This window comes from Odocoileus virginianus, chromosome 12 (genome assembly GCF_023699985.2).
Source record: "Odocoileus virginianus isolate 20LAN1187 ecotype Illinois chromosome 12, Ovbor_1.2, whole genome shotgun sequence".
Classification (NCBI taxonomy): domain Eukaryota; kingdom Metazoa; phylum Chordata; class Mammalia; order Artiodactyla; family Cervidae; genus Odocoileus; species Odocoileus virginianus.
Genome location: NC_069685.1, coordinates 49,547,871 through 49,575,763, shown reverse-complemented (window position 1 = coordinate 49,575,763; position 27,893 = coordinate 49,547,871). Strand labels below are relative to the sequence as shown.

General features: G+C 42.2%; 1 protein-coding gene across 1 annotated transcript in view; it reads left to right on the top strand.

Annotated features, from left to right (window-relative positions):
• The first annotated feature begins 4,677 nt into the window (after nucleotides 1-4,677).
• Nucleotides 4,678-27,893, top strand: part of ACAD10 (acyl-CoA dehydrogenase family member 10) — a 34,299-nt gene continuing 11,083 nt past the window's right edge. Inside the window, 10 exon segments of the mRNA XM_070475171.1 lie at nucleotides 4,678-4,877; nucleotides 9,938-9,955; nucleotides 9,958-10,082; nucleotides 11,889-12,083; nucleotides 16,156-16,314; nucleotides 17,409-17,568; nucleotides 18,907-19,048; nucleotides 20,040-20,108; nucleotides 22,048-22,229; nucleotides 26,246-26,646. Coding sequence (XP_070331272.1) covers nucleotides 4,691-4,877; nucleotides 9,938-9,955; nucleotides 9,958-10,082; nucleotides 11,889-12,083; nucleotides 16,156-16,314; nucleotides 17,409-17,568; nucleotides 18,907-19,048; nucleotides 20,040-20,108; nucleotides 22,048-22,229; nucleotides 26,246-26,646 — 1,638 coding nt within the window. The 5' untranslated portion in view covers nucleotides 4,678-4,690.

Here is a 27,893-nt window from a genome sequence, read left to right as displayed (position 1 = left end):
GTCCTGTGAGGTTACGCATGCGCGGGCCAGCGCGCTCTTTAATTGGGTGTGGGGGCAGCCACGTGACTGGTGTGTTTTCGCTGAGGTGAGCCTGCACCCCGCTTACGGAATCTCACGGGAATCTCGGGAGCTGGGCTTTCATTAGGCGGATCGGTGGGTTTGCGCCCAGACCTGAGTTAGCCTACCTGAGAGACTTCGTTCTCAGCCCAGCTCATCTGACCGCGAGGGGTCTCTGACTCCGCGAGGGCGCCCAATTGTCCGAGCAACCTGCACCCTGCAGAGAGCTCTGGCCTTTTTTTGTCCTGTTTGATCTCTCGCTCCAGCTACAGGCAGGGTTGCTATGTGTCAGCCACGCTTTACATATCGGTGCTCTGAGGCATAGAGATGAATCCGCTTCTTTCTCTGAGGGCCAATAGGGAGTAAGGACTGTTGGGGTGGTGGGGATACATTGGTGAATAAGATGAACACCCAATTCCTGTTCTTATGGATTTGACCTTGTTTCTAGTTGTGTGACCTTGAGCGAGGTTTTTCATAAAATTGTGTGATATCCTTATACAGCTATGAGGATGAAGCAAGTAGAGGCTGTGACTCTGTTTACATTAATTTTTCTGAGAGTCCGCATTCTTTTCAATACCCCAGACTTGAGATTGAGGACAGGAGCAGAGGGAGCCAAAGAGGTTGGATGGCATCACCGACCTAGCGGACATGAGTTTGAGCAAACTGTGAGATAGTGAAGGACAGGGAAACCTGGTATCCTGCAGTCCATGGCGTCGCAAGAAGTCCGAAACGACTTAGCCACTGAACAACAGACTTGCCTTTGGCACGTGAACATGGAGAGCCACAATCGGTACATATATAGCATATATGTGACAGGATGCTACTCTAGGTATATGTTATGACATGTAAGTGTGTCTTAGCACACACTGTGTCCTGGACATACGTAGATGTGTGGATTACAAATCCATATCATGACCACCTGACGTTTATACCTTATGACTGCACACTATGACTTTATATCATGATTTCTCAACCTCTGCACTGTTAACATGATTAGACTCACTAAGCCTTTGGGATGTGTGTATATCCTACACTTAATGGAATAGTTAGCACGATCCCTGGCCTGACCTACTAGGTACCAGTAGCACCTCCAACTGGTGACCACCAAAATGTCTCCAGACATTCCCAGATGTCCCCTTGGGGCCAAAATTCCCCGCAGTGGCAGTTCCTGATTTTTGTGAAACTGTATATGCCATATGCATCCCACTATATGTATATAATATATGAGATCTCATGTGAACTTTTTTTTATAGTATATTACAGTAGCAGATAACATTTAATGGTGTGCCAGGTACTAACTTGAGTGCTTTATTAATATATACTTTATCTCTATGTAGTAGTAACAACAACTTCATGAGACAGGTACTATAATTTTTCCCATTTTACGGAGGAGGAATCTGAGGCTCAGAGAGAGTCAGTTGCTTAGGATCTCACATGTAAATAAGTGGCAGAGCTAGACTTTTGAGTCCAGGCAATCTGATTCCAGAGCCAACACTCAATCTCTACTAAACCATCTCTAATATGCAGCAACTGGCCTTCTCTGGTGACTCAGATGGTAAAGAATCTGCCTGCAATGTGGGAGACATGGGTTCAATCCCTGGGTTGCGAAGATTCCTTGGAGAAGGGAATGGCAACCCACTCCCGTATTCTTGCCTGGAGAATCCCATGGACTTAGGAGCCTGGTCCATGGGGTTGCAAAGAGTCAGACACAACTGAGCAACTAACACTTTCACTTTTTTACAGTGTGCATGTTTATGAAAGTATAATTTAGGTAGGACATCTACATTACACATACTGATCTCATTCTGAGAGGCAGAGAGAGAGAAGATGAATATTGTTTATGGTGGAGAAGGAAGATGCCAGTTCCAGAGAACTAGAATTATTCATTAGAGATGGGCAAAACGGGCTTGTTACAGTACTCTGTAGCTGCCAAATGCTATGCCTGCCACTTGTGTTCCCCTATTTTCTGATTCATCCAGTTTATTCATCCTTTCAACTTATATTTCTTTTCTGATTTTTGGCCTTGTCACACACCTTGCAGGATCTGTTTCCTGACCAGGGATTGAACCAGGGCCACAGCAGTGAAAGCCGGGAATCCTAACTGTTAGGCACACATGAAGTGAAAAGAAGTGTTATTCGTTCAGTCATGTCTGACTCTTTGCAACACTGTGGATTGTAACCCACCAGGCTCCACTGACCATGGAATTCTCTAGGCAAGATTACTGAAGTGGGTAGCCATTCCCTTCTCTAAGGGATCTCCCCAACCCAGGGATCGAACCCAGGTTTCCTGCATTGCAGGCAGATTCTTTACTGTCTGAGGCACTAGGGAAGCCAAGGGAATTCCTCCAACTCATGTTTTTACTGAGCACCTGCTGTGTGTCTAGATATTGTGCCAGGTCCTAGGGGATGGATAGACATGAAAATGAAATAAGACAGGCCTTTCCTTAATGAGTTTACATGGAGAGGAGTAGGTAGATTCAAAAAGAGGAACTGTGATGGGGTAAGTCGTCTAGTGAAGGTATGGATAAGAAGCAGTGAAAATGGAAAAAAAAAATTAGTACCAGAGTCTTCCAGGAAAAGAAAGACTAGCCTCTCTAGAGGAGATAAAGCTGATGCTGTGATGTAAAAATGAGTGGAAATTTACTAGCAAATAAAGCAGACTTCCTGTAGCTCAAATGGTGAAGAATCTGCCTGCGATGCAGGAGACCAGGGTTTGATCCCTGGGTTGGGAAGTTCCTCTGGAGAAGAGATTGGCAACCCACTCTAGTATTCTTGCCTGGAGAATTCCATGGACAGAGAAGCTTGGCGGGCTACAGTCCGTGGGATCACAAAGACTCAGACACAGCTGAGCAACTAACACACACAAAGCAGGCAGAGGCGTTCCAGTCAGTGAGCAGGTGCCATGGAGTTACCAGGATGTATGGTATGAGAAATCACAGCCTTTTCCTGCTCTGAAGAGAGCACTGGGAAGTGAGAACAGACCATCATATCTAGTTGGAAGGACGCAGCAGCTAGTTGTGGGAGCAGTGCCCACTCACCCATTAGCTGGAGTATGAGGAGGACAGTGTCTTCAGTGAGAATAAAAGTCACCCCTTCAGTATGACAGTCAGCCTTTTCATCTCTGTTAAGCCCTCGCACAGAACGTGTTGACACTTTTGGAGCCTATAAATAAATTTCTCCTTCTGTCACTAACTTTGGCCTTGGCATAGGAACATAAGTAAAACCCAAAATGCAAATCAATCTACCTTTTTCATTTCAGCATTCATGCCCCAATCCAACAAATTTCCAATTACATAAGAAACACGTTATATCATCTTGAACATTTACTTCCTAAGCATTCTTTCTTTAGATTCCTACATACTTTACTTAGTCCTTATGGTGGCACTGAGGTGACTCCCATGAACGTGCAGGCTGTCTTACCAACCTGTTTTGCTCTAACTTGATTCTTAGCTTTTAACCATAGACATAACATGAGAAACTTCAAGATTTTCAAGTGGAACTGACTGCGACTGGAGTTTGTTGTTGTTTTTGTCCTTTTTCCCAGTTTTTATTTCAGACCTAAAAAACATGGAAAGAAGAGTACGAGGATCTCTCATACACCTTTCATCATGTGCCTTTCACTGATTATTAACATTTGGCACATTTATGGCTATTCATGTGGAAATGTTTGTGTATCTATATATACATGTACCTGTTGTGTGTGTGTTTTTGTTTCCCCTGAACTTGTTGAAAGTAAGTTTAGAAAAGAGGCGGTGACGATCAGGAGGTCATCGCGCTGCTCTGTAGCAGGGATGATAGTGCGGTGGCATCGTGAGTGCTAGGAGGTGGTGAGTACGGGGCACCCTGAGACAGTACAGCAGAGACTGCTCATCTGCCTCTTCTGGTGGCCGGAAGAGGTTTCATGAAGGAAGTGACAGGCAAACGACAACCTGAGGGACAATGGGCAGTTGTCCAGGGAAATAGCATATGCTAAGGCCTGGCCACGGGAGGAGCGCATCGTGTGTTCAGTGAAGCTGCTGTGGACATGAGTGTCGAGGTCACCCAGGCTAAGGTGAAGTACAAAGGAGAGCTGCTGCCCAGAGGGGAGAAGTTCTCAGAGGGCCTTTTCAAGCAGCTTAAGGAGCTGAGAGTTTATTGTGAGGACGATGGGGAGTCACTGGGTTTTATTTTATTATTATTTTTTTCACTGGAGATTTTAAATGGGGGTAGGACATGATCAAATTTGCAATTTTGACTGACGAGGCAAGGGGACCCACTTAGGAGGCTGCTGCAAAGGTCTGTGGGTGAGATCATGCAGTGGGAGTGGAGAGAGTAGATGGAGAGCTTTGGGAGGAATGACCGGTCACACCGAGCTCCAGAATGGAGGTGTCTGGCTGGAAGACTGAGGGGTGAATCCAGTTTTCTAGCTTGGGTAGCTGGGGGGACAGGGGAGCGCTTTCCTGAGCCAAGGACCTTAGGAAAGGAGTTGTCATGGAGGGCAGAGACACTGAGTTCAGCTCTGGTTGTGTCTGAAATGCTGCTTGGGAGTCAGAGTAGACATGCTGGTGGCGCCCTGAGTGCCAGGACGGAGGTCTACTTGGAGGCGGTGACGGCTAACCATGTCCTGTTTCTGCTTCACAGCCTTGGCCCCAACATGTGCCTAAGGCGGCTTCTGCAGTCCTCCCAGCTCCAGCGGACTTGGAGGGCGGCCTTCCTGAAACATGTCCAGGGCAGGCACCCGGGAGCCCGGAGATGGACGCATTCTGGAGGTGGCCCCTACAGAGCAGTGATTTTTGACATGGGCGGAGTTCTGCTTCCTTCTCCAGGGAGCGTGGCCACAGGTGAGCTCTTCATTCTCCTTCACCTTTGGAGACTGGTGTGCGTGGGGGTGGGGGAAAGGAGGGTGTTGAGGGGAGATGACAGTGTGTCTCAGTGGGTGCTATTCTTGCTCTTGAATCAAATTTCAAGCAACAGTTAGTGCTGCTGAGGATCTTGGGCAAATGATTTCACTTCTCTGAGTCAGTTTCCTCATCGTTAGATTAATGCTAATGATAGTGCATACCTCTTTGGGGTTTGGGGACCATTAAGTGAGATCATTCATAGAAAGCATTTGATTAGCAGAATGAGTGCTTGGCTCATCTGAAATTCTCAATAAATGACGAGCTGTCATTGTTATTGTTATGGGTAGAATTTAATTACCTTCCCCTGAGAACTGCTTCTGAATGTTGTAATCTCCCCTCCCTGATTTGGTCAAAGTCTTTCCTGTTCTACCAACCTCCCTCTACTCCTGCTTTTGTTACTATAAAATCAAACCTCTAGGTTCTGATCATTTCTTTATCTGCCCTTCCTAACAGAACAGTGACTGAAGAAGGCAGAAGTTGATTTATTTTGTATATGAAAGCTAGGTATGTGGTCTGGGCTAGTATGTTGCTATTGATATCAGAGCCGTGGGCTCTCTATAGTGTCATTCTGCTATGGGTATTGTTCATGTCCAGTCTCACCTTATGGTCTCTGCTGGCTGCTTCATCTTTTGCTGTCACATTATCATTCCAGCCAGCAGGAATCAAGAAGGACCTTTCTTTTTAACTGTACTGCTGGCTGGTTGGGCAGTTCTCCAGGCTAAGTCAACCTAAGTTCAGGTTTTCTGTGACCTTGGTCCAAAAATTACCTGGGTATACAAACTGCTAAGGTGAGCCTTTTTTGTTTTCTTTTAATTGCTTCAACTCTGAGCTGAGCCCTCAGCTTTTCTTTTCCTCATATTCCTCTTGCATTTACGTCGGGCCTGTTCGACACTCCCCGAGTCATCGTATTTCCCTACCCCAGTCCTTCCTGCTTAGAAACATAAAGATCACTGGGCAGGAGTTGTCTTGACTTTCAACAGAATATCTTGAAAAGCTACTTGCTTCTTTCCACTCCCACGGCCTCTATCCAAGTTTAAATCCCCGACTTGTCCTACCTTTAAAATCATATCAGCTACCTGCATTCTCTCTGTGACTCTGGTCCTTTGGGTTTTTTGCACCACCCTCCACACAGCCCCCAGAATTAGTTTTCTAAAACACGGGTCTGGGATTTCCCTCGCCGTCCAGTGGTTAGGACTCCATGCTTTCACTGCAGGGGGTGAGACTTTGATCCCTGGTCAGGGAACCAAGATCCCACATGCTGCCAAAAAAAACCCCACACATACACACATCTTATCCCTTCACTCTCCTGCTTCAAATCCTTGAGTGCCTGCACTTTGTCTCTTAGATTAAGTTGGGAAGCTTTTGTCTGACATTAGGGGCCTCTTACAATTAGCCCACATACCTTTGTGCCTCACAACTTCCCACATGTGCCCACATCTCAGCTTCGTGGACCACTTGATGTTCTTTAAACACATCTGCACCCCTGCACCTCGGCAAGTTCTGTTCCACCTCCTGGCAGCTACTCTCCTCTGTGTGCTCAAATCCTACCTATACTTTAACAACAAGTTAAGTGGTATGGTGTTCAGCATGGTGCCTGAAATCTTTGAGCCCTCAGTAAATCAGATGATGGTTGTTATTATTGACTTCTCTTCTGTCAAGACTCCTCTGACCTCCTTCCCTGGCAGAATGTCCCTGGATAGCAGCTTTCCAGTTCAGCTTAACACCAAGGGGTGTTTTAGCTGGCTATGGGATGTGTTCCTATCTCCTCTGTGGGGCAGTTAGAATTGGGGACCGTGGGTCTGGGATGTGTTAACTTCACTTTTCCAGTGTCAGCTCAGAGCTGGTTCAGGTGTTCATTCAGTAAAGGTTTGTTGGATGGATAAAGAAAGAAATAATAACACCTTCAACTTTCTCCTTATTGTTTTTCTTGACTGGAATTCTTAATGTTATTTATTCATTAAAAAGACCTATGGGACTTTCCTGGTGGTTAGTGGTAGTTAATAATTTTCCTTGAAATGCAGGAGATTTGGGTTTGATCTCAGTCAGGGAACTAAGACCCCACATGCCTCAGGGCAACTAACCCCAAGTGCCGCAACAGATATCCGCCCGCCGCAAGTAAGACATGATGCAGTCAATAATAAATAAATAAATATTAAAAAACTGCCATCCCAGATAAAACAGAATGACCCCATATAAAGGGTCACTGGAGCAACAAATACTAGAATTCAGGCGTACTTTTTTTACACTTAAGCCAGAGGTCAGTTAGTCAGCTACAGCCTGTGGACCAAATCTGGCCTGTTGTATGGTTTTGTACAGTTCATCAGCCAAGAATGGTTTTTATGTTTTGAAATAATTTAAAAAGTCAAAACAAGAATATTATTCTGTGGCATGTGGAAATTATACAAAATTCTAATTTCAGTATCCAAAAAATGAAATTGTATTGGAACACAGCCATGTTCATTCATTTACATAGTGTCCATCTGTGGCCCTTCTCAGAAAGTTTGCAAGGCCCTGATTTCAGCTATTAGTTTACTATAAAATCACTGTACACAAAAAATTAAGAGTATACAGCCCAAACATTTTAGCATAGCATTCAGGAAGTGTGATATGATCAGACTGCTTAATTTTTGTCAGCGTGACAGATAAAAGGCTATCTCTGTGTGTTTTTCTTCCTCTGTATGTTATTTTTATTTTTTTTTTGTATGTTATTTTAATATTCAGGTTGAATGCTTTTTTTGTGTATTAGTTGGTCAGTTTTCTCTTTCTATGAATTGCTCATTTTTATTATTGATTTGCAATAATAAACTTTTGTCATATCACATGCAAATATTTCTCTATTCTGGGACTTGTCTTTTATTTTATGATAATGTTTTTGCTGTACAAGAGTTTTCATTTTTGATATCAAGAAAATCATTTGTGTTTTTTTCTATGTCTTGAGTTTTATGAGTCTTGGCTAAGAAAATTTATTCAAATAAAGATATTCTGTGTTGTTTTGGAGTTTTTTTCCGATTTGGGTATTTAATTTGTTGGGAATTTTTGTGGTGGTATGATAAAGAGATTTAATTAAATTTTTTCCTTATAGAAACTCAATTATGGCAGTCTCATTTATTGAATAGTCAGTTCTAAAAGTATATAAACTATGAAGATAAATTTCCTGCTTTCTCCTCCACTACTTTTCAGTCAGTTCCAGACTTCATTAGTTATCACTGTGAAAAGTTTATATTTCAAAAAATTTCATTTATGTATTTGAGAGTGTGTGTGTGTGTGTGTGTGTGTGTGTAAAACATGCATACCAAAACTGAATCGTACTGTACAAACTGTTCTGTACATTTTCTTTTTTCTTTTGACTCAGTATAATATCTTTGCAACTCTTCCACATCAGTAGGGGTCTAGTTCACATCGGTCTAGTTCAGGAATTAGCAAACTCTTTCTGTCAAGGACTAGATAGACTTTCAGGGCCATAATGGCTCTATCACAACTATTCAGCTCTAGTGTTAGAACCAGAAACAGCCCTGGACAGTAGTAAACAAGTAGGTGTTGTTGTGTTCCAATAAAACTTTTATTTACAAAAAAACAGGTGGGAGACAGATTTGGCCCCCAGGCCATAATTTTCTGACCTTTGACCTAGTTTTTACATTTTAACATCTACGTGGTATTCCATTATATGGGTGTACCATGGTTGATTTAACCAGCCCTTTATTAACATACATGTAAGTTTCTAGTTTTTGTTATAACCAGTTCTGCCCAATAGCCATGTACATAATTTTTGCTTACTTTTATAAATACATCTGTGGGAGAAATTCCTGAAAGCAGAATTACCACATCAAATGTAAATGTACATTTAAAATATTATATTCGGGACTTCCCTAGTGGTCTGGTGGCTAAGACTCTGTGCTCCCAATGCAGGGGACTCAGGTTCAATCCCTAGTCAGGGAACTAGATCCCATATGCCACAACTAAGAGTTGACCTGTTAAAATTAATCCTATCTGCCACAATGAAGATCCTGTGTGCCACAATTAAGACCTGGCGTGAATAAATAAATATTTAAAAATAAAATGTTGCACTCTTTACACCCCCATCAGCAGCATAGGAGAGTGCCCCTTTCCTTGCGTGCTTGCTAAAAAAAATTGCTCTAACTTAGTTCTAGAATTAAAGAGGTATTATTATTTGGATTGAGTTTTATAAGCTATGCTGTTCTCAAAAGACATTCTGAGTTGGTCACATTGGTGATTTCTGAAGAATGGGATTGCTTTGTCATTTTACTTTCTTTTTTAAACCTTTCTATATTGTCTGAAATAGTTTCAGTGCAAGGCACTGCTTTATCAAAAGAAAATGTATAAAGTGTACTAGGTCTTAGATATCATTATGAATGCTATATATATTTTTGCCCTATAGCAGCTGTGTTGTAGAAACATCTTTGTTTAAAAAAAAAAAGCAACTCCTATACAAATGCTCACAGTAGAAGCAATACTGATTCACCACCCACTGCCTCAGCTCTCTGTGGACCAAAATTTTCTTCTTTTTTCTACAAAACACCACCCCCAAGTGAGTGTTTCAGTGTGCCGGCTACACTGCCCTGAGGGATTAATACAGCCTACGAAATGAAGGGCTTGTTTTGGAGTGCTGTCAAAATCTGGTTTATTCCCTGATGTGCTTCCTTACCACGTGCCAGGACCATGTGAGTGACCTAATATATATGAGCCAGCCAATAAGAGACCAGGGAAGACAATTCATAATGTAGTGTCCAGCATCATCTCAAGCTGGTGGCATGGACTGATGCTTGGCAGCAGTGTCCCCTCAGTCACACATATTGTTACTGCTGTTCCCTATGAGGTCTAAAGCTGAGATTTTCCATTTCCTGAATTTCTCTGAATTCCCAATAGAACCCACCTGGCACCACAGTGATGCCACAGAACCTGTATGGTAATTACCCTGCTCCCCAGACTTCAGCTGTTTGTCCATATATCATTTCACTTACCGTGTGTTTTACTTTTGGTAGAATGGGAGGTACAGAATCATATTCTGGAACTATAGTGAAGGCCTTGATCTCAGGTGGCGAAAATGGGCCCTGGATGAAAGTTATGAGAGCAGAGATAACAACAGAAGATTTCTTACAAGAATTTGAGAGACTTTGCTCTGAAATTGTGAGTGTTAAACATACTTTCCATATTATGTTTGTCTAGAATAGTGGATGGAACACTAAATTTAACATCCATTAAATTGGTTAAACTAAAAATAAAGAAGGGAAAACCTGACAACCCCTTATAAGATTTTAAGCTATTTCTTCCATCCCTAGGTACGCAATTTTAACTGCATGAGGAAAAATAAAAATAATATATACTCAGCCCCTCCACCAGCTATTGTTTATATGAAGCTGGAATTGTTACATAATGGTTTTGATCAGAAAGCTTATTTAACGCAGTGATAACATTGAGCCTTTCTCTGGACTATGCACTGTTCTAAGCTCTTTATATTAACTCACATACTTTTGCAATAACCCTGCTAAAATATAATTTAAAATATATTCAAGTTCTGTGGATGGATGGTGGGTTTTGATTGCACAACAATGAATGTATTTAATGTCACTCAGAGGGCTTAAAATAGTAAATTTGATGTTATGTATTTTTACAATTTAAATATTTAAATAAGCTTGTATTTAAATATATAAATATACATAGAAAACCTTATGCCAAGTGATAGAACGAAGCCAGTACAAAAAGACCATATAATATACAGTTCTACTTATATGAAGTATCCAGAATGGGTAAATCTTTAGAAACAGAAAGTAGAGTTGTTATTTTCTAGGTCTAGGAGTATTGGGGTGGTGGGGGCACCAAATGGGTAGTGACTGCTAATGGATATGGGTTTCTTTTTAGGGTGATGAAAATGTTCTAAAACTGACTCTGGTGATGGTTGTATAACTTTATGAATATATTAAGAAGCACTGAATTTTACAGACAGTTTAAGTGGGTCAGCTGTGTGATACATGAATTGTATTTCAATAAAGCTGTTGGGAAAGATGAGGACAGGAGGAGAAGGGGACAACAGAAGTTGAGATGGTTGGATGGCATCACTGCCTCAATGGACATGAGTTTGAGCAAACTCCAGGAGATAGAAAAGGACAGGAAAGCCTGGCATGCTGCAGTCCATGGGGTCACAGAGAATTGGATATGACTGAGTAACTTAACAACAACATGAAACTGTTGTGAAATGTGTGTGTGTCTATGTATAAAATAGCAGACTTGCCACTGCAGATTTTAAAATATGATAAAATAAGAGTTTTCAAAACCCAAACAGATAGAATTTGGAAACACAAAAAATGATCAGAAATTGACCTTCAAAACAAACAAAAAAAAAGAAATTGACCTTCAGTGCATAATGGTGAAGCTCAGGCAATGCAGAATCATCAAATAACTTCTGAATTCCCAAAAGGAATCAAATAAAAATTAAATTACATCTGCTTAATTCACTTTTAGAGTTTAATGTATCTTCTTAGAGTCTTCTGAATCTTTTTAAAAATTGACAGTGAGTGAGTGAAATGAAGAACTCATTTAGGGACTTCCCTGATGGCCCAGTAATAGGGAATCTGCCTAGCAACATGGGATGCAGGTTTGATCCCTGGTCCCAGAAGAGATTCCACAGGCTGCAGGGCAATTAAGCCCGCACCCCACAACTAGACTCAATACAGCCAAATAAATAAATACTTATTTTACAAAACTCATTTAACTGGAATGTTGATGTAAATAGCTCCATCCCCTAATGACTCATGTTTTACAACCTTATATGAAAAGTTCTGCACCAGGGCTGAAAGAGAAAATTCCTTTTAGCAGCAAGCCAGAGGCCTGGGGTAGTGGCAGGAAGCCTGGAATCTGTGTTTTTCTGTGTTGGTGATAAGCTGTTCTTACTCTTAATGATGGCTGGTTCTCTTCTCTCCCTACCTCCAATCTTAGTCAGAGACCTCTGTGCCCGTGGACTCCTTTTTCTCTCTGCTGACCAGTGACCGAGTGACGAAGCAGTTTCCAGTGATGACTGAGGCCATAACTCAGATTCGGGCTAAAGGGCTTCAGACTGCAGTCTTGAGCAATAATTTTTATCTTCCCAATGGGAAGAGCTTTTTGCCCTTGGACCGGAAACAGTCTGATGTGGTAAGCTGACAGGGATCCAGAACTATCTGAATCAAGTCTCTGTCTTTACTTTAGGATGCAACATTAACGCTACCTCTCAGTAGGTCTTGAGTGGATGGGATGGTTATTCACACAGTTGACTGAGTTAGGATTAGACATGATAGGTGGGAAAGAGGACTTGCAAACTATTACTGAGCTGTGAGCAAGGTTATTTATGGGCTTTGATAACTGGGTGAAACCTCAGCTTCAGAGATTCTTTTTCATTCTGGACTTGAACCTTAGTCATTAGATAAAACATGCACTTTATCAGCCCTCACCCTTTGACGTTTTCAAATACCAACCCCCTTGCCCTCTATTTCTGTGGCATTAATCCTTAGATCAGTGCTGTGCAAACAAACTTACTGCAGAAAAGGAAACGTCTAGTATGGTTGCTACTATCATACATGACTGTTAAACGCTTGAAATGTGGCTAGTGGCTCTGAGGAGCTGAATTCTTTTTCATTGCAATTCAAATGTAAATCATCCCACCATATGGGACAGTGCATAAAGGGCTAGACTGTCAAAGTACCTGAGAAGACTCTGAGTCAGGAGATGGTCTTCTGTGCTGCCAGGAGGTTACTTCTATGAAAGACTCTCCATTTTCCTTAAGGGAAGTATATGATTATTCTGGGACAAGTAGGAATTATTGATAGATGATGGGCTTAAACTTCATTCAGTCAGAAAACACATTTCTTACACAGCAGTGACTCTGTGCTGGGCACCGGCTAGGTGTGAAAGGCTACTGTGTTCAATGTGACTGACATAAGCCCTGCCCTCTGGAATATATGTTTGCCACATTTTAGGTGGTCAGTTGCCCCATGTGGCTAGTGGCTACTATGGCGGACTGGGCAGTATAGCATTTCCATGGTTTATAGAAAAAGTTCTGTTGGATAGTGCTGTTTTAGAACATGAAATCTAGTCGGATGACAGGCAGATAATTCAGAGCACAAATATGGGAAATTAAGCACCCCACTTAATACTTTTTCACTTCCCACTTCTTCATTCCTCCTTGAGCACAGCCTGCTGAAATAGAGTCTCTTCCCTGTACATCCCTGCCTGGCTCCTTACCCCCTTCAATTCTTGGTTTCCTAGCTTGTCCATGGCACAACCCTCCAACAGCACCCTTCCCTTTCCCTAAAGGGACCTCAGTCAGATTTGAACCCTGTCTCTGCAGCTTGCTATGGGCAGTAGATTTGATTCCCTGAACTGCAGTTTCTTCATCTGTAGTTCATAAGCAGCAGTTTTGTTTAGGGTGGCTGTGTGGATCCCACAGCATAATACATGCAAAGCACTTTACAGAGTGCCTGGCAGATAGGTAAGTATTCAATACACTGTGATTATTTTCAGAGATTGCTCCCCTCCAGCACGGCTACGGGGATAAATAAGTTGGCCAGGCTCACACTGGGCCTTTCTACTATTTAAGGACTTGTGAGCTCCTTTAACACAATGGACTTCATTCAGACTTCACAGACGCCCTGGCATGTGCTTTCCAGCAGCTTTTCTGATGAGTTTTCATAATTTTGTTCTGCAAGAGACCTAGAGTGTTGAAAATCCTTTTTCTCAAGAGCATGGTTAATGTTTTTGTTTTCTAAAGCTATAAGACAAAAAAAATTTTTTTTTCGATGGGGGTAAAGATAGTGTAACCACTCTTATGATCTGTGTCATCACTGGGGGCTGTTCCTGACCTCCCCAATGTTATAGGAATATATATGTGTGTATATATATATATATATATATATATATATATATATATATATCTGCTGAGGCATATATGACATTCAAAAATTTTTTCATCTGTTTTCTTTCTTTTCTTAAAAAATATGTTATTTATTTATTTTTGGCTGTGCTGGGTCTTTTTCGCCATGTGGGCTTTTCTCTAGTTATGACTGGGGCGGGGGGTGCTCCTTGAGGTACCGGGAGCGGGTGGTGGTGGTGCTGCTGGTTCTCATTGCGGCAGCTTCTGTTGTCGCACAGCATGGGTGCCAGGGCTATGGCACAGGGCTTAGTTTCTCTGGGGCACGTGGGATCATCCCAGATCAGGGATTGAACCCATGTCTCTGGCACTGACAAGTGGATTCTATATCACTGAGCCACCAAGGAAGCCCCATTTTCTACCCCCCCCCCATTTTCTTTAAATTAAAAAACTTGAGGGGGACTTCCCTGGTGGTCCAGTGGCTAAGATTCCACCCTCCCAATGCAGGGGGCCCTGGTTGGATTTCTGCTCATGGAACCAGATCCCACATTGCCACAAAGAGTTCATATGACACAACTGAAAAAAAAAAAAAAAAAAAAAAAAGGTCCTGGGTGCTGCAGCTAAGACCTGGTGCAGCCAAAGAAATAAAAATAAAAATTTTTTTAAATTCAACATTTTTTTTAATTGTGAAAGAACATAAGATTTACCATCCTAGCAATTTTTAACTACAGAGTTCAGTTAGTGTTAAGTATATTCGCATTGTGATGAAACTCATCTCCAGAACTTTTTCATCTTGCAAAACAGAACAAAGGGAAGGCCAGGGATCTCATCCAACTTAAACCTCAAGAGTTTTTTTTTCACTTCCCCACATGTAATCACCTATGGAAAGAGGTGTCTGTTTGTCAGACATGGCCCAGGGCCCCTGCGTTTGCTCCCCTTTCTCCTCTTCTCTCAAGGCTACAGCTGTGCTCCTTTCCTGCCAGGTCGGCTGTTGATTAGAAACACTTGGCTTCTCCATGGCCCATGGTGGACATTTTCTTTAGAAGGAGTGGTCTTTGTCTTTTTTTTTTCTGCTCATTCAAGTTTTAAGGAGATGGGGAAGGGTAAGTAGAGAGGTCCAGTTTTTTCAGGACATTTATTTACTTGAAAGAGCAGTTCTCCTCCAACCTTGAACAGTGGGAATTTGGAGGAGAGGGAGGGGCCCTCAGGTTTGTCCTTGATCTTGGAGAGCAAGGGTCAATTCAGGAGTGAGTGAGGGATTTAGTTCTATTCTTAGGACAGACCAGAGGGTATTGGTTACAGGCCTCTATGGCTGTTTTAGACCTACTCACAGGAGATCAAGCCCTGGGGACAATGTCAGAGGACTTCCAAGGGTTGCTGGATCAGAGGTAGCCTGACACTGAGATAGCTTTTCAGGGTTCTCCTGAACCCTCAGCTGCTGCTCACCAGTTCTGGACTGGATACAGTTTGAGGCAAGGCTGTCAGGATAGAGGAGGCTCTTTGCATGAAAGGAACTGTGTTGGGACTTCCCTGGAAGTCCAGTGATTAAGACTTTGCCTTCCAATGTAGGGGGTATGACTTCCATCCCTATCAGGGAGCTAAGATCAAACATGCCTCTTGGCCCAGAAACCAGAACATAAAATAGAAGCAATGTTGTAACAAATTCAATGAATACTTAAAAAATGGTTCACATCAAAAAAAGTCTTTTTAAAAAGTTCTTTTAAAAAGAAAGAAAGGAACCATGTTTCTGCCACTGAGGATCTCTTTGGTGTCAGCCCGTCTGTCTGTGGGATTTATCTGTCTAGGTTGAGTATAGCTGTTTGTTTTTCACTTCTGAAATATGGACATTAAAGTCTTGTTTCTTTTATAACAGTAAACATTGCTTTCTTTTTGAAAAACCATAAAATACTTTCCCTAAATCTGAAATGTGCAGCTTTTCTTTTGTCCTGTGCAGCCACAATACCTAGTTTTGGAACACCTTCCAGTTTCACTAAGTTTCCCAGCTACTGTTAAGATGGGTAATATGAAAAAAAAAAAAAGATGGGTAAGATGGCTATCAGTGTTTTCAGTTTCCTGACGATGAACCTGCAGTCCCTCATCGCCTCACTGCTCGTACAAGGTCACTCACCATGTCTGAACCAGAACTTTGGTTTTCTGAGTCTTCCCTCAGGTTGCATCCCAGTATTTCCAAATCACTCCAGTTAAAAAAGCAACATCATTTTATATCATGACACTCTTAAGTTATTTGTTATAACAAACCTCCACTGTCTTTCTTCTGCTCTTTTCAAAAAAACATACCAGGGTATACACGGGAACACCAATTTTAGGGACATTTATCTCTCCTTCCTGCCCCTCCCTCAGGTAGTAGAATCCTGCCTGGAAGGTGTCTGCAAGCCAGACCCCAGGATATACAAACTGTGCTTGGAGAGGCTCGGCCGGCAGCCTTCTGAGTCCATCTTTCTTGATGATCTTGGACCAAATCTAAAAGCAGCTGCCAGCCTTGGTATTCACACCATTAAGGTAATGGTCACTGTTTTTTGAACCCCTTTGTGCTTCAGGCACTAGTGTGAGCATGCTTCAGACAATAGTGTAAGTATTTCTTTTTTAAAATTTTTTATTTATTTTATTTTTGGCTGTGCTGAGTATTTGTTGCTGTATGTGGGCTTTCTCTAGTTGCAGCGAGGAGGGCTCATCTTCATTGCCATGCAGGGGCTTCTGATTGCTGTGACTTCTCCTGTTGTGGAGCATGGGGTCTAGGCACGCAGGCTTTGGTAGCTACAGCATATGGGCTCAGTAGTTGTGGCTGCCCCGCTCTAGAACACAAGCTCAGTAGTTGTGCCACACCAGCTTAGTTGCTCTAAGGCATGTGGAATCCTCCCTGACCAGGGATCGAACCTGTGTCCCCTGTATTGGCAGGCAGATTCTTATCCATCGTACCACCAGGGAGGTCCTAGTGTAAGCATTTCTGTGCAGTCCTCTTACACTCAAGAGTCAGAGTTGCTTCTGGTGGTTTTTGCCCTTGCTGCCACAGTCTTTTTACCTTTTAATTATGAAATTTAGGTGATTAGTCACTTGTATTTTCAATAAGAAGGTAAGACACACACATACTAAGAAGGCAGTCAAGAAAAAGTCACACAGGGAGGTGAATGGCAGACTTAAGATGGTTCAGATGACAGGCTGATCTGGTGATGATGTTTTGGGTGGGGACCCAGAAGCTACCAGCACCCAGACCACCCCAGTGCTTTGAAGCAGGAGAAACAGTGTGAGAAGGGGTCTCCATCCAGCTTTCTACGTTTGGGTTTTCATTATTAACTGGACCGTAGGGACAGAGTGGAATCTACCGTACAATATTCTGTCCTCCTGGCAAAAGGAGTATCATGGACATTTAATCATCACTCTTCCCAGCAGATAGGAAAGATTAACATGGTTAGGTAGTAAATGGAAGGAGGAAACTCATTCTGAGGCTTTGTCATCAGCTGACTTTCTGGCTCCCAAGTCTTTGCTCAGGCTATTTAAAAATATTTCTCTCGAAAAAAGTACCCTCTTAGAGAAAAGGCAGGAGGAGCGGTTAGGGTTGTCTGGGGATCCAAGCTCAGTATTCTCTTTGAAACCAGGTTCATGACCCAGAGACTGCAGGAAAGGAAATGGAAACTCTTTTGGGATATTAATTGAGAATGGCTGTTCCAAACATTTGCCTTGTGAGAAAGACGATGGAAATTCCCAAAGACTCCTTGGAGAAATACCTCAAAGACTTACTGGGGACCCAACCCACAGGTAGTTAAGTCTCTGCATTTTGGTAGAGGCTAGGCTTTCAGCCTGGCTCTCACTTTCTATCCTAGTGGAATATGCTGGAGATAAAGATGCCATGTGGTGAAGAAAATAGCCATTGGGCCCTGCAGACCTGGGTGCTGCTCTGTTTGGCTTGGGAGGAAGCACCGACCTCCTTTTCTATGGGTCCCTAGAGCGTACATGGCCCTTGTTCCATGTGAGACTGTGGCGTGGCAGCAGTCACCTGCAAAAAGCTGTCCTGGGGGAGAAGAACTTGCAGGATGTGCCTGGGGTGTTTGGGTCTTTCTGATATTTTTGAGATGACAGCCTGTTTTGTGAAGGTGACTTAAAAGTTGCAGGAGTTTAAAATGAGAAACCATCTCTTCATAGGTTGCTGTCTCATTTTTCACATTCCACCCTCAGAAAAACAGGTCATTCACGAGCTTTTGAAGAAACTTCTACCTGGGCATAAAATTTGGCCTCCCCTGTTTGATCCTTGAAAGTTCTCTTTCTTTGCATGTAGCTTCAGGTGAGGATGTTTTCTAGTGATCGGATTGTTCCTAGAGCCTCTACAGAGCTGAGGGACCATTTTGAATCAGACCAGAGTTTGGGTAAACTCCGCGAGTTGGTGATGAACAGGGAGGCCTGGCATGTTGCAGTCCATGGGGTCTCAAAGAGTTGGATACAACTGAGCAACTGAACTGAACTGAACTGAGCCAATTCAGACAAACTACCATTTCTTGCTCCTTTGACCAAGTGAAATGAATCTGTATGTAGAGTTCAAATCATTGTAAGACTAGGGTCAATTAGGCTGTTTCTGCAAGGGAGCCTCAGAGTTTAATCTTTGTGGCGGGAAATCACATCTCCCCAAAGCTGCTTTGGTTTGAGCTGTAGCCTCTGCATAGCTCCTTTCCTTGGTGTAGCCAAGTATGAGGTGAGGGACACACAAGGGCATTTTTCATCCTTGGCTTAAATTATTCCAGTTAGCAAGATGGGTTGCCATGACTGTGCTTGTGGTTGATAAACAGAACTATAAGGCTTTTCTTTATGGTGCAGGAGTTGGCAAGACGGACAAAATTGGATACCTGTGAAAGTGAAAATTGTTGTGGTGTAAATCCAGTGGCCTTTGCCACACTGCAGCGTGACATCCTGGACCGAAGCTGGGGTGGAGGGTATGCCTGGGATGCAGTCCTGTCTGGTACCCAGGAAGGAGATGCTTTCCTTACAGTGCATTCCAAATCAGGATGCTCTTTGTCCATGTGCAGTACTCTTAGAAAGAAAGAATCTCTGTCCACATCTGTCCTCCAGAGCTGGTTTGAGTTTTCCTTTCTTTCAAACTTACAGGCCCATTGGAGTGCCTTCAGTTTGATCACGGGCAGTCAGATCCCACCTACTGTGTCAAGTTGGCTACTCATCAGCTGATTCTGAGGAAGAAACCCCTGGGGACACTTCTTCCATCCACGCATGCAGTAGAAACAGAGTTCAGGTAAATTCTCAGGGTGTGTGTGTGGGGTGGGGTGTGCTCGCCATCTCCAGCCTCCACAGCCCCACCCCTGGGCTGGCAAGTCAGTGCCCCATCAAAGTGCCTTGAGACATTTAAAATTACAAGTATGACTTTCCAAAATTATTTTAGATAAGAACATGTCACCTAATTATATTCAGGAGATTGTTTTTTCTCTTTTCTCTGTCTAAACCACTAGGAGGCTAGAAATTTTTGGAATTCTGTTAGTGGGGCTTTAGCCCAAAGAAGCATGGCCTTTAATTGACAGTTATTGATACTGGAGGATTCATTATGTGAATACCTCTACGTTTTAAAAAAAAAACTGAAGTATAGTTGATTTACTTGTGTTAATTTTTGGTGTACAGCAAAGTGATTCAGTTATTCAGTGTATATACACACACACATAAGTATTTTTTATGCAGTTTATTTACTTATTTTATTATTTTTGGCTGTACTGGGTCTTCGTTGTGGTGCACGGGCTCTTCGTTGCAGTGGCTTCTTCTGTTGCAGAGCGTGAGCTCTATCTAGGGCACGTGAGCTTCAGTAGTTCTGGGGTGTGGGTCTAATTACTCCGAGGCATGTGAGATCTTAGTTCTTGGACCAGGGATGGAACCCCTGTCCCCTGAGTTGGCAGGCAGATTCCTAACCACTGGACCAGTAGGCAAGTCCCTAAAGAATGTCTCTTATAAACAGTACCTATTAGGTCTTGTGTTTCTATCTGGTAGGACAATTTTCGTCTTTTAATCAGAATGTTTACTCTATTAAATTTAATGTAATTATTGGTATGTTTGACTTAGGTCTGTAAATGAACCATTTTTTGTCTCATCTGTTTTTTTGTTCTCCTTGCTTTCTTTGGTCAATTGAATTTTTTAAAGAGTTCCATTTTAATTTATGCATTTATTAATTTTTAAATCAGAAAGTAATTTCAAGAAAATTTCATCACTTCAGCCAGAAGTTCATACATTTTTCTTGGCAGGATGATGGAAGCCCTTGTAAATGCTGGAGCCCATGTGCCCAAAGTTCGTCACCTCTGTGAAGATTCAAGGTAATGTCCAGATTTACTTTTTATGTTGTATACTCAAGGTACAGAAGAGAAAAGCCCATATAATAACTCTAATTTCAGTTTTCTAGAGTAAAGAAAAATAAAATTTTGGTAGAAGAGGAAGGAGATTTTATAGGAACCTCCCGTTTGGTAGAAAACATCTTTTTTTTTTTAAACATTCTAGAAATATATTTCCATCAAGTTGCATGTTATTTATTTTTCTTAGTTTTTTTATTGTGGCTTTCTAAGCGTCTAAAGTTGCTTTGTAATATGCTTTTAAAAATAATTTTGTTGATTTTTGGCTGCACAGGGTCTTCGCTGCTGCACTGTCTTTAGTGGTGGAGAGCGGGAGCTACTCTCTGGTTGTGCACAGGCTTCTCATTGCGATGGCTTCTCTTGTTGTGGATCACAGGGTCTAGGGAGCGGGCTTCAGTAGTTGGGTCTCTCAGGCCCCAGAGCATGTGAGCTTCAGTAGTTATGGCACATGGGCTTGGTTGCTCCATGGCATGTGGCATCTTCTAGGACTAGGGATCGAACCCATGTCCCCTTCATTGGCAGGCAGATTTTTAACCATTGCACCACCAGGGAAGTCCCTGTAATATGCTTTTTAAGTCTGTGTCTTTTTTCTCAATTTTTAAATTATGAAAAATGTGAAATTTACAGAGTAGTTGAAAGAAGAAAAAATAGCATAATAAGCACCCATTTACACTTCAGCTAGATGGAAACATTGTTAACATTTTGCCATATTTGCTTTCTATATATGTGTATGTATGTATGTAAGTGTATTTTATATATATAAATTATAGAAATAGTAATAATTACATAGTAACAAAATAATTTTATAAAGTAATATTGTCTTATAACACTTAACAAATTTTGTTAAATAATTATAAAGGATTACTTTGTAAAATATATATATGTATGCATATATATACATATATTTTTTTATTTTTGTTTTTATATATTTAATTTTTTTTGCTGTGCTGTGTGGCATGTGGGATCTTAGTTCCCTGACCAGGGATCAGACCTATGCCTCCTGCATTAGGAGTGTGGACTTTTAATCACTGGACCATCAAGGAGGTCCCAATAAGTATCTTTTTAATAAATTTATATAAGTAAGATTGAACCTTTAGAAGTAAGCTGCAGGCAGCATACATCTCCTAAAAATAAAGATATTTTCTTTCATAGCAGTATTACATTTAAGATAATTAAAAAGAATTGTATAACCTAATATCTTGTCCATGTTCAAGTTAGGATAAACAGTCCTAATGGTAGAATTTTCAAAACAACTTTTTAGAGTACTAAGCTGATTTCTAGGAATGATGAAGAGATGGATTAACGACATTTTGGTGTGACACCTTGATATTAGAGTGGTATGTATGCCATTCAAACCACTGGATAATGATGAAATTATATCTAACGGGAAGGGATACTTATAGAAACTTCACTGGAGCCAGACACATTCCAGATACTCCATATATAAATTTTCTCCCTTAATTCTTATAACTGCCCCTTGAAGATTAAGAAAAACAAGCTCAGAGAGGTTTACTATGTTCCTCAGGATCACACTGTTAGGAAAGGCAGAGGTGGGACTTAAGCCTGGTTCTGTGTGACTCTGACCCCCTCTCAACAGCTGCTTTCCTATATTATCACACTTAATCCCATTCTGATGCCTTCTACAAGTGGACCAAAGAGAAGAGAGGCATGCTGGCAAGGGAGTGTAAACAGGGATATGTGTGTGTCTGTGTGTGTGTGTGTGTGTGTGTGTGTGGATTGATTTGGAGAGGGAGTACTTCTAACCTCTGCTTATATGCAGAGGAAAAAGGAAGTTTCCAGTACTCCCACCCAGCACTCAGAACTTACACACAGGACAGAACAGTGCCCTGACTAACAGCCTGCCACAGCACAGGCCACTGAAATACCCTGTTTTTGTCCCTCCCAGCATGGTTGGCAACCCCTTCTATCTGATGGAATACTGCCCAGGCCGCATCCACAAAGACCCCTCTCCACCAGGCTTGGAGCCCAGTCAGAGGTGGGCCATCTACACTGCCATGAACAGAGTCTTGTGCAAGATTCACAGTGTGGACCTCAAGGCTGCAGGCCTGGAAGACTATGGGAAACATGGTGAGCACGAGGCCCCTTGTCTTCTGTGCTGATGTTTCCTCACTGGTCCTCTGCTTTCTGGATTTGGATGGTATCAAGGTATTAACGCATCAACCTTTGCTAATTGTGAGGTGGGCTTGTTAGTTTCCTGCTTGGAAAGCCCATTTCATTTTGTGGAGGTGTTGCTTACCTAGACATTTTGTCCAGGGATAAATACCTTCATGAACTACAGAATCTCTCCTCCCTGCAATTTTTATCTCACTGTATCATTTAAACCTTTCTTTTTTCTGATTGCCCAAAGGTAGTTAAGATACCTACTTTCTTCTCTGTTTTCTGCCCTTTCCCATAAATATTCTTTTTAACAGGGATAGATTTTAAAAACTTCATTGTGCCAAATATTTGTTTATATAATTTGCTTCTACTTTTTTCTTTTCTTTTTTTGTATCTCAATTTGAGTTCCTACTCATTCTTGTGAGCATTTGTTATCATCAGGTTTTTTGTTTTCTTTTTTAAAAAATCAGATTTATTGAAGTGTAGCATTTTATGAATTTTGACAAATGGACACGATTTGTAGGTTTGTTTGTTTTTGGCTGCATTGAGTAGCATAGAGAATCTTAGTTTGCTGACCAGGGATTGAACCCATATCCCCTGCAGTGGAAGCCTGGAGTCCTAACCACTGAACTGCAAGGAAATCCCCCACAAATACACATAGTTTATAATCAACACACAATTTTCCCCGTGCTTTTGCATGTTGAATCTTTATTGTGAGCCAAAAAATTGTACTTCTGCCCTGCAGAGTTCAAGATTATCTAACTCTTGACCAGTTTGCAATCCTGTGGCTATGGGTAACTGCTCAGTCATGTCCGACTCTTTGCAACCACATGGACTGTAGCCCTCCAGGCTCCTCTGTCCATGGGATTTTTCAGGCAAGAGTACTGGAGTGGTTTGCCATTTCTTTCTCCAGGGGATCTTCCTGACCCAGGGATTGAACCTGTGTCCCCTGTTTCTTCTGCATTCAGGATTCTTTACCATTGAACGACCTGGGAAGCCCATGCATTCCTAGCTGTGGTCAGAAAGAATCTCTCAGCTAAGCTGTATTTTCTTCTTTCTCTACTTTTAACCAAAACACCTATGTTTTCTGTAGGATCATATCAAGGGCTGCAGTATGTGTTCAGTGTATATCAACTTCCTGACATACTTCTACCAACTTACCTAAAATTCTTTCACTCTATAGACACATAATCTGAATCCTCAAAACTGACAATTTGAGACACTTTGCTACCACAAAGCAGGCTTGCCAACTTCCAGCCCCAGTTGAGGGGGTTCTCCACACCTTCCAAGTACATCCAGACCCATATCATCCTCCCATATTTTAACCTGTTGACCAGAGTTACAAACTTTGTCAGTGTTGCCTCTGTTTGGTGGTCTCAATGGAAAATTTTACAATAAAACTTTATTATTATTTATCTGAAATTCAAATTTAACTGAGTATCCTGTATTTTATCTAGGAGCCCTAGTTACTAGTAAAATAGCCATTAGGCAAAGACAACAGATGTTGCCTATATTGATATGTTGTTTCAGGATGGAAAGAGCCCTGGAACAGAAGTTAGGTGCTGATTTGTGGGCTGACCTTGGGCAAGCCCCATTACTTTGTCTGTTTTCTCAAGAGTAGAGGTTATGTAAAAAAGCCCTGCCCTGCCCCCCTCACAGAGCTGATGTGAAAAGCAAGGGAGATGGCAGCTGTCCCAGTGCTGTGAATGGAGATAAAGCCTCTGTCACATGAAGCAATGGGCAGTGTGACATTGCATCCTGCAATGGAAAGAGAACAGTTTAAGGAGGGCCCTCCCACATGCTAAGTGTATCCTTTGCCTTTTAGTTTTAAAGTGCTTTTTACAGTGACCTATTAGTGTGACAAAGAGACAAAGTAGAAATAAGGTATCATTTTTTGTGACTCAGGACCAGGCTGTGTTTTGAGCCTGACAGCATAAAGCAGCTTCCTCAGATTTCACATTCACTGATCCAGCTAAAGGGGCATCAGATCTTCCTTTTCAAGAATCCTGCAATCTCTAGAGTTACGTCAGGAGCCCAGCTGCTGGGCAGGGCATTGGCTATATATAGCTATTCTGCCATCTGTGTAAAATGAGTGTACTTAAAATTTGAATAAATATAAATGTTTGTTTGCTGAAGTGAAAAAAAACCTCTGAAAGGACACAAAAGACTGGTCATGTTGGTTGCCTTTGGGGAAATGAGCTGAGTGGCTGAGCAAAGGGGTGGGAGAGCCTTTCCTGCACCCGCTTTGTCACTGTAATTTCAAGGCATGTGAATGTATCATTTAATCAAGAGAAAACATTTAAATTTTTTTTAGGCGCACGAAATGATCTAATCAAAAGGGACTTTTGATAAAGATGCTTTAGGTCCAGTCTAGTTATCATACAGAACCTTTCCACCAAGGACCTGCAGAGAGCATAATTCCCTTTTCTCATCCCAGAGGGCAGGCTGCTTTGGGGAGGAAGGGCATTAGTGCTTGGCAGGCTTGCTCAGGACCAGCGGCCAACAGAGCAGACACAGGGACAGCAGTACCTGCTTCCCACGAGAAGGGAGTGTGCGCAGCACCGGGGTGGTGTGTGCATGGGGGGCGGGGGACATCCTAAATCCACGTAGGAAGTTAACCCGAGGGGCTCCTTCAACAAAGGTTCAGCTCCTGGAGGCTTTAGTATTTGATTTCTTATGATAATTTTCAAACTTACAGAAACAGTCATAGTGCTGTGAATAACTATATCCCGTGACTGATTTTAACAATGATTAACTTTTGCCATGTCTGTTTATCTTTCTCTTTCTGCATCTATCTATTTGCACAATTAACAAAGTGGTAGAGACCCTGACACTTGACTCCTGAGTGCTTCAGTATGCCTTTCCTAATAATAAGAACATTTCAAAGTACCATTATCACAACCAAGAAAACTCATCGTTTTCCCTAATATCTAAGACCCAATCCATATTTACATTTCCTTATTATTCTCCATATATCTTTTATAAGTGAGGTGGTTTTTGGTTTGTTTTTCAAGTCAGGATCTAATCAAGGAACCAAGAACAGTACCCCCTCTTTTTTTTTTTTTAATAAATTTTTAAAGGGACCAAGTCAGTTGTCTTATGATTTGTCTTGATTATTACTTTATGGTTTCATTTACTACTTTGGACTTCTTGTAATTCCCAAAATCGAACTCTAGTAGTTCTAAAGGCTTGATTTTATTTTGAGTTAAAACCTTTCATAGGGACTTCCCTGGTGGCCCACTGTCCAAGACTCCACTCTCCCAGTGAAGGGGGTCCTTGTTCCATCACTGGTCAGGAAACTAGATCCCATGTATGATAACTGAGAGTTCACATGCGACAACTACAAATCCCACGTTCCATGATAAAAGATCCACCCTGCCGCACCAAAGATGGAAAATCCTCTGTGCCACAACTAAGACCTGGCACAGCCAAATAAATAAATATATTTTTTTAAAGATTAAAAGAAAAGAAAACATATCATGTCTAGAGTGAGTTATGTGATGATGGTAAATGTGTTGATCTAGACAAAATGGTACCCAGAAACTAGCCATTAATCCAATCCCCTGTGACACTGTTATCAACATCATGGCAGGGCTCCCTTTAGCCCAATATGACAGCAGAAGTGCTTTGGGGAATTCCTGATTAATTTAGTTTATTTAGGAAAAGAAGAGATAAAGAGCAGGAAGCAGGCCAACTGAGTCTAACTTCTGGCTCCCAGCCCATGGAATGTAAGCTTGGACCCATCTCCTCCCTATGACCCGGATCCTTGTCTGTAAAGTGGGGATTAAAACACTCGTGTGTAGCTCCAGGAATTCAGTGAGCTATAATAATGCATGTCAGGCACTCAGCACCAAGTCTGGTACATGTCAAGTGCTCAGCAGTGGTAGTAGCTGCTGATGGAACAACACTGTTATACATTAGTACTATTAAGGGTTGTTGGCGGGGTGGGGGGCGGGGTCTCACTGGTTTTCTTTGCCTCTGCGTAGGGCAAGCAAGCTCGGCGACTGTGAAACAAACTGGAAAGCTGACTGAATTCATGTGTAACCTGGCATGGGATTTTCCAGTCAAAGAGGGGTTCAAGGTTTTCAAGGAGATACTGGCCACCAAACCATTAGTGGGGTCCCACCACTCATGGTCCAGGCCACAGTCCCTGCTGAGGACCCCAGGCACGAGGAGTTATGTCACCTCCACAGACTCTTCTCCAGCTCATGCCTCAAAGGGAGCTCTGATCTTCTCTCCAGAAGGCCTTTCCCCCCGAGTCAGGGAGCTGTATCAGCGGCTGAAGGAGTTTATGGAGCGACACGTGTACCCCGCTGAGCCGGAGCTGCAGCGTCACCAGGCATCGGCCGAGAGGTGGACCCCCTCCCCGCTGGTCGAAGATCTCAAGGTAAAGCAGCCTTTCGTTAGCACAGCCCAACCTCAGCTCGTCCACTGGCCATATCTGTTCCTTCTTAGGCAGTGAAGAGATGGGAGAGTTGAGTTCAGTGGTCTCTGCTTTCCACCACCACTAGAAAGTCAGCCCTAGATCACTCAGTTTCACTTCATTGCTCTTTCTGTGTGACCATGTCTCGGCCTGATACTCAGCTCAGGCAGAGAAATGCCAAGTCTATGGCTTATAACCCTGAAGAGCGTGGACTCATTTTATGCATGTCTGAATCATGTAAATTTGAGACTAAGTGATATAAATTGCATCAATTAAATGACGCTCTCTACAAAGAATCCATAACATCAAACCTAAAGCGTCACGTCAACTATAAACTATGTTTATGTTCCTGACATACAGTGACATCATTTTAGTGGATAATGGAAATACCTGCTGTTCTTTTTCAGGATTGGTCTTGCCTTGTGTTAGTTCTTAACTTATCTGAGGTCTTTAGGAGCACATATTCTGCCTATGATGCAACCATCACCTACATTAAAAAGAAACGTCATTGAATTTTGTTCATAGTTATAAACCTACTGCAAGGTAACCAGAGCTCAAACATGGCAAGAGTAGAAAGAGTTCATGACCTAGAAAGAATTCTCTAAAATTCTTGGGCCTCTGAAATAATCACTGTCAACAATTTGATCTATAGGCTCCCAGCTCCTTTCTTCTGGTACATAATAATACATATTATTATTATCATTCCTGTTGTAATGAAAATGTTTTATGCATTTGAATCTTCCAGTTGTTTTATGTTATTTAATGATGTATCCCATGTCAGTGCCTGGAGATGAACCCAGGCACTGGGACCACATTGAGGGTGCACCATAATTTATCCACCCTGCCCCTGCCTGAGTGACACTGTGGGGATCTCAGTCTAGGTCACTCCGGGTCACTGAAGCAGCAGAGTGAGCAGCTGGTTGCTAACATGGACAGGGAGGCTGAAGACAGCTGAAGGAGACAGTAGAAGCCAAGGGAAGGCCGGCTTTCGGGAGCCTGGCCATGACCGTCACTAGGTCAGTGGCCGGATGCATTCTCAGGACTCCAAGATTGAGTTGGGAATTTTCAGCCAGTCATCTGTAGGTCCCGTGCTCACATCTTCATGCCACTGAAATGTCTACAGTGAGAGAGCACCGTAGAATAAGAAGGGGTTTGGGTCCTGTGCAAGCAAAGGGTATCGAATGCTGTTACGTACTTCTGTGTTCACTTCC